At 37.8% G+C, this 3,560-nt stretch overlaps 1 protein-coding gene across 1 annotated transcript in view; it reads left to right on the top strand.

The window, feature by feature from the left end:
- The window catches only part of slc39a9 (solute carrier family 39 member 9), a 12,459-nt gene that overhangs the window by 3,869 nt on the left and 5,030 nt on the right, over positions 1–3,560 (top strand). The window contains exons 3-4 of the mRNA XM_014032444.1: positions 1,433–1,639; positions 3,294–3,362. Of these exons, the coding sequence (XP_013887898.1) occupies positions 1,433–1,639; positions 3,294–3,362 (276 nt within the window). The remainder of the gene's footprint in view (positions 1–1,432; positions 1,640–3,293; positions 3,363–3,560) is intronic.

Below are 3,560 nucleotides of genomic sequence, written 5' to 3'. Positions count from 1 at the left end.
ACTGACTGTTTAAAACAATCACAGATCCAATTAACATGTCTGACTGACTGTTTCAACAGGTCTGACTGACTGTTTCAACAGGTCTGACTGACTGTTTCAACTTGTCTGACTGACTGTTTCAACAGGTCAGACTGTTTTAACAGGTCTGACTGTTTAACAGGTCTGACTGACTGTTTTAAACACTCCACACTGTTGCTACATGTCGAAACTGTTGTTACATGTCGACACTGTTGCTACATGTCGAAACTGTTGTTACATGTCGATACGTTGTTACATGTCGATACTGTTGTTACATGTCGATACGTTGTTACATGTCGATACTGTTGTTACATGTCGATATGTTGTTACATGTCGATACTGTTGTTACATGTCGAAACTGTTGTTACATGTAGATACTGTTGCTACATGTCGAAACTGTTGTTACATGTCGAAACTGTTGTTACATGTCGAAACTGTTGTTACATGTCGATACTGTTGCCACATGTCGAAACTGTTGCTACATGTCGAAACTGTTGTTACGTCGATACTGTTGCTACATGTCGAAACTGTTGTTACATGTCGAAACTGTTGTTACATGTCGAAACTGTTGTTACATGTCGATACTGTTGTTACATGTCGATACTGTTGTTACATGTCGAAACTGTTGCTACATGTAGATACTGTTGCTACATGTCGATACTGTTGTTACATGTCGAAACTGTTGCTACATGTCGATACTGTTGCTACATGTCGAAACTGTTGCTACATGTCGAAACTGTTGCTACATGTCGAAACTGTTGCTACATGTCGAAACTGTTGCTACATGTCGATACTGTTGCTACATGTCGATACTGTTGCTACATGTCGATACTGTTGCTACATGTTGATACTTTTGCTACATGTCGATACTGTTGCTACATGTCGACACTGTTGCTACATGTCGATACTGTTGCTACATGTAGATACTGTTGCTACATGTCGATACTGTTGTTGCATGTCGATACTGTTGTTGCATGTCGATACTGTTGTTACATGTCGACACTGTTGCTACATGTCGGGGTCTAATGTCTGCTCGATTCATGGAGATGCAAGAACAAACCACATTAATTTGTATTTTTTACACTAGTTACCACAGTTAGCATCCTGCTTTTCTCTTCTAGTTCTTCAGACAAAAAGAAATCCAGTCTTTAGTATAAGGCAAAAAGACTTCAAACTTTGGCTTTATGAAAATATAAAACATTTTCTCAGTGGTTGTAATGTGATTAGACAGATACCAGTCCTGTTTCATGGACAGGGTTCAGACTTATTTGGCAGTGAAAGCAGGGGCAGGTAAGGAACGTTTCCAGCAGTCGACCTGTTRACAAAACGTGGTTGTCTCATCTCCTGAGGAGATGTGTGTTTGTTTTTCTGCTCAGCAGGGTTTAATGAATGAATGCCATGCTTGTGTTCCCAGCTGGACACCAGCACAGTCCTGGTCAGGCTGGAGTTGTGGAGGCTTCAGAGACCAAGGTTGAAGCAGAAGCAGTTCTTGATGCTACTGGGAAACATGAGCACAGCCACGAGGAGCTCCACGCCTGCATCGGTGTCTCTTTGGTCCTGGGCTTCGTCTTCATGCTGCTYGTGGACCAGATAGGCAGTTCTCATGTTCACAACACTGAAGGTCAGATTTATTCATGGTTACAGCTCTTACAGGGAACTGGATCAACTGGGAGGGAACAAACCATGGGCAGTCTAGGTGAAACAAGACAAACGTAAACTTTACACCATGGTTTCATCATATGGATCAACAGAAGCTTGTCTGTAAAACATTTACAAACTGTAGGAAAGTTAACGGTCAGTTCTATAACACAACCCAACGTCCTGTGACTTGTTTCAACTCTGAGGACCTGTTGTCAAGTCTTTGACTTGTAGAACTCTAAACAGGACTTGATCTCTCAATAACATCAGATTCTTTAATTGTTTTTCTCAGTTTTTTATTTTTTTGTAAAGCGTATTGTGTGTGACGGACCTGAACCATAATTAGAAGTCAGTATTTGACATCAGGATGCACAGTTTGGTGTATACTCACACAGGGTATATGTATATTTGTTTATTTTAATCACTGCAACCTAATGAAACAACTGTCCAAAGTGCAGCAGAACAAACASTGGACCAGTGCTACAGCAACATAAAGCAGGCAGAGCCAGCTGAGTCCAGATGTCACTGAGCACCTGTCTGATCCACTCAAACATTACTGTTCAGCAGGTAGAGAACAGGAAATAAAACAAGCTTTGCTTGAAGTTAAAACCACAACACTGTTAATGGTACAACTGTAAATTAGTATTATACTTTAACTTTATTATTATATGTATATTTATATATATATTAGTATTATATTTATTTATTATTGTAAATAGGGATGCASTGATGTGTAAATCTCAGCCGATATCTGATGTACTGTATTTATTCATGTATAATACTAGAAATTTAACCAAAAAATCCTCCATAAAGTGAGGGGATAATATTATATACAGGTTATTGATAATTATATTTTTAYGCTTTTTATGACCAAAAAATGATGGTATTATACATGAATAAATATGGTAATTATTGCTGTTATGGTTGGTAACCAATATTTACCAATATTACACAAATGCACAAATTATATTATACATACACACACAAACACACKTGGGTCTTTTTTTGTTACAGTAAATAAACAATCAGAGCTCTGACATGACTGTACTTCAGTTAATCCTGCTGTGCACCATCAGTATCACTATCATGATCAAACAGATGCTGCTCAACCAACCAGCTCCCAGAACACAAACACARAGATAAACAGTGGGAAATAAATACTGGATGTTGATATCAGCCCAGTTTTACATATCGGACCAGTACGATATTCTAAAAATGACCATTATGGACCGATACAGATTTTAATTTTGATATGTTAAACATCCCTAACTGTAAATGTTACCACAGATCCACAACTGAATATAACAGGTATGCTTTAATCTCTGCCTTCATGTGACACGACATGTTTTTACTCAGAACAGARAAGTAGTTTTAAATCTTTACTTTGATTTATCTTCTTTCCTTTAACCTCAATTTACTTATTATTTTATGTGTCTATTTATTTTATTCATTTCATTGAAAACAAAATAAATTCTATATACAATAGAAGAAAAAATACAAATCACAAATAAAATAAAAGGCAGTAGAAAGAGAAAAAAAAATATATCTAACTGCTGCTTTTACCTTGAATAAATTGAAACAGTAGTAATTTACAGAAGTAATTTCAAAGCTCTTGTTGTGTTTTTCATGTGGTTTAGATCCAGAGTCAGCGAGAGTCAGCAGCTCTAAAATCACCACCACTCTGGGTCTGGTGGTCCACGCTGCAGGTAAGTCTGTTTTCATGTCATCACACCTGTCCACAGGTCCTGACTGCTCCTCCTTCAGAGAAACAGTTTGGACCTGCAGACATCACATGCTTCTGTCAGCACTGACTGGGTTTCCACTGACCCGGAAAATGTGCAAATTAGAATTTAGAAAATAAATTTGCTCAATGGAAACAGTTTTTTCACATCACAGGAGTCACG

Source organism: Austrofundulus limnaeus, unplaced genomic scaffold (assembly GCF_001266775.1).
Source record: "Austrofundulus limnaeus strain Quisiro unplaced genomic scaffold, Austrofundulus_limnaeus-1.0 Scaffold1452, whole genome shotgun sequence".
In the NCBI taxonomy this organism is placed as follows: Eukaryota; Metazoa; Chordata; class Actinopteri; order Cyprinodontiformes; family Rivulidae; genus Austrofundulus; species Austrofundulus limnaeus.
Note: the sequence above shows the minus strand (reverse complement) of the source record. Positions and strands in the feature narration are given on the sequence as shown.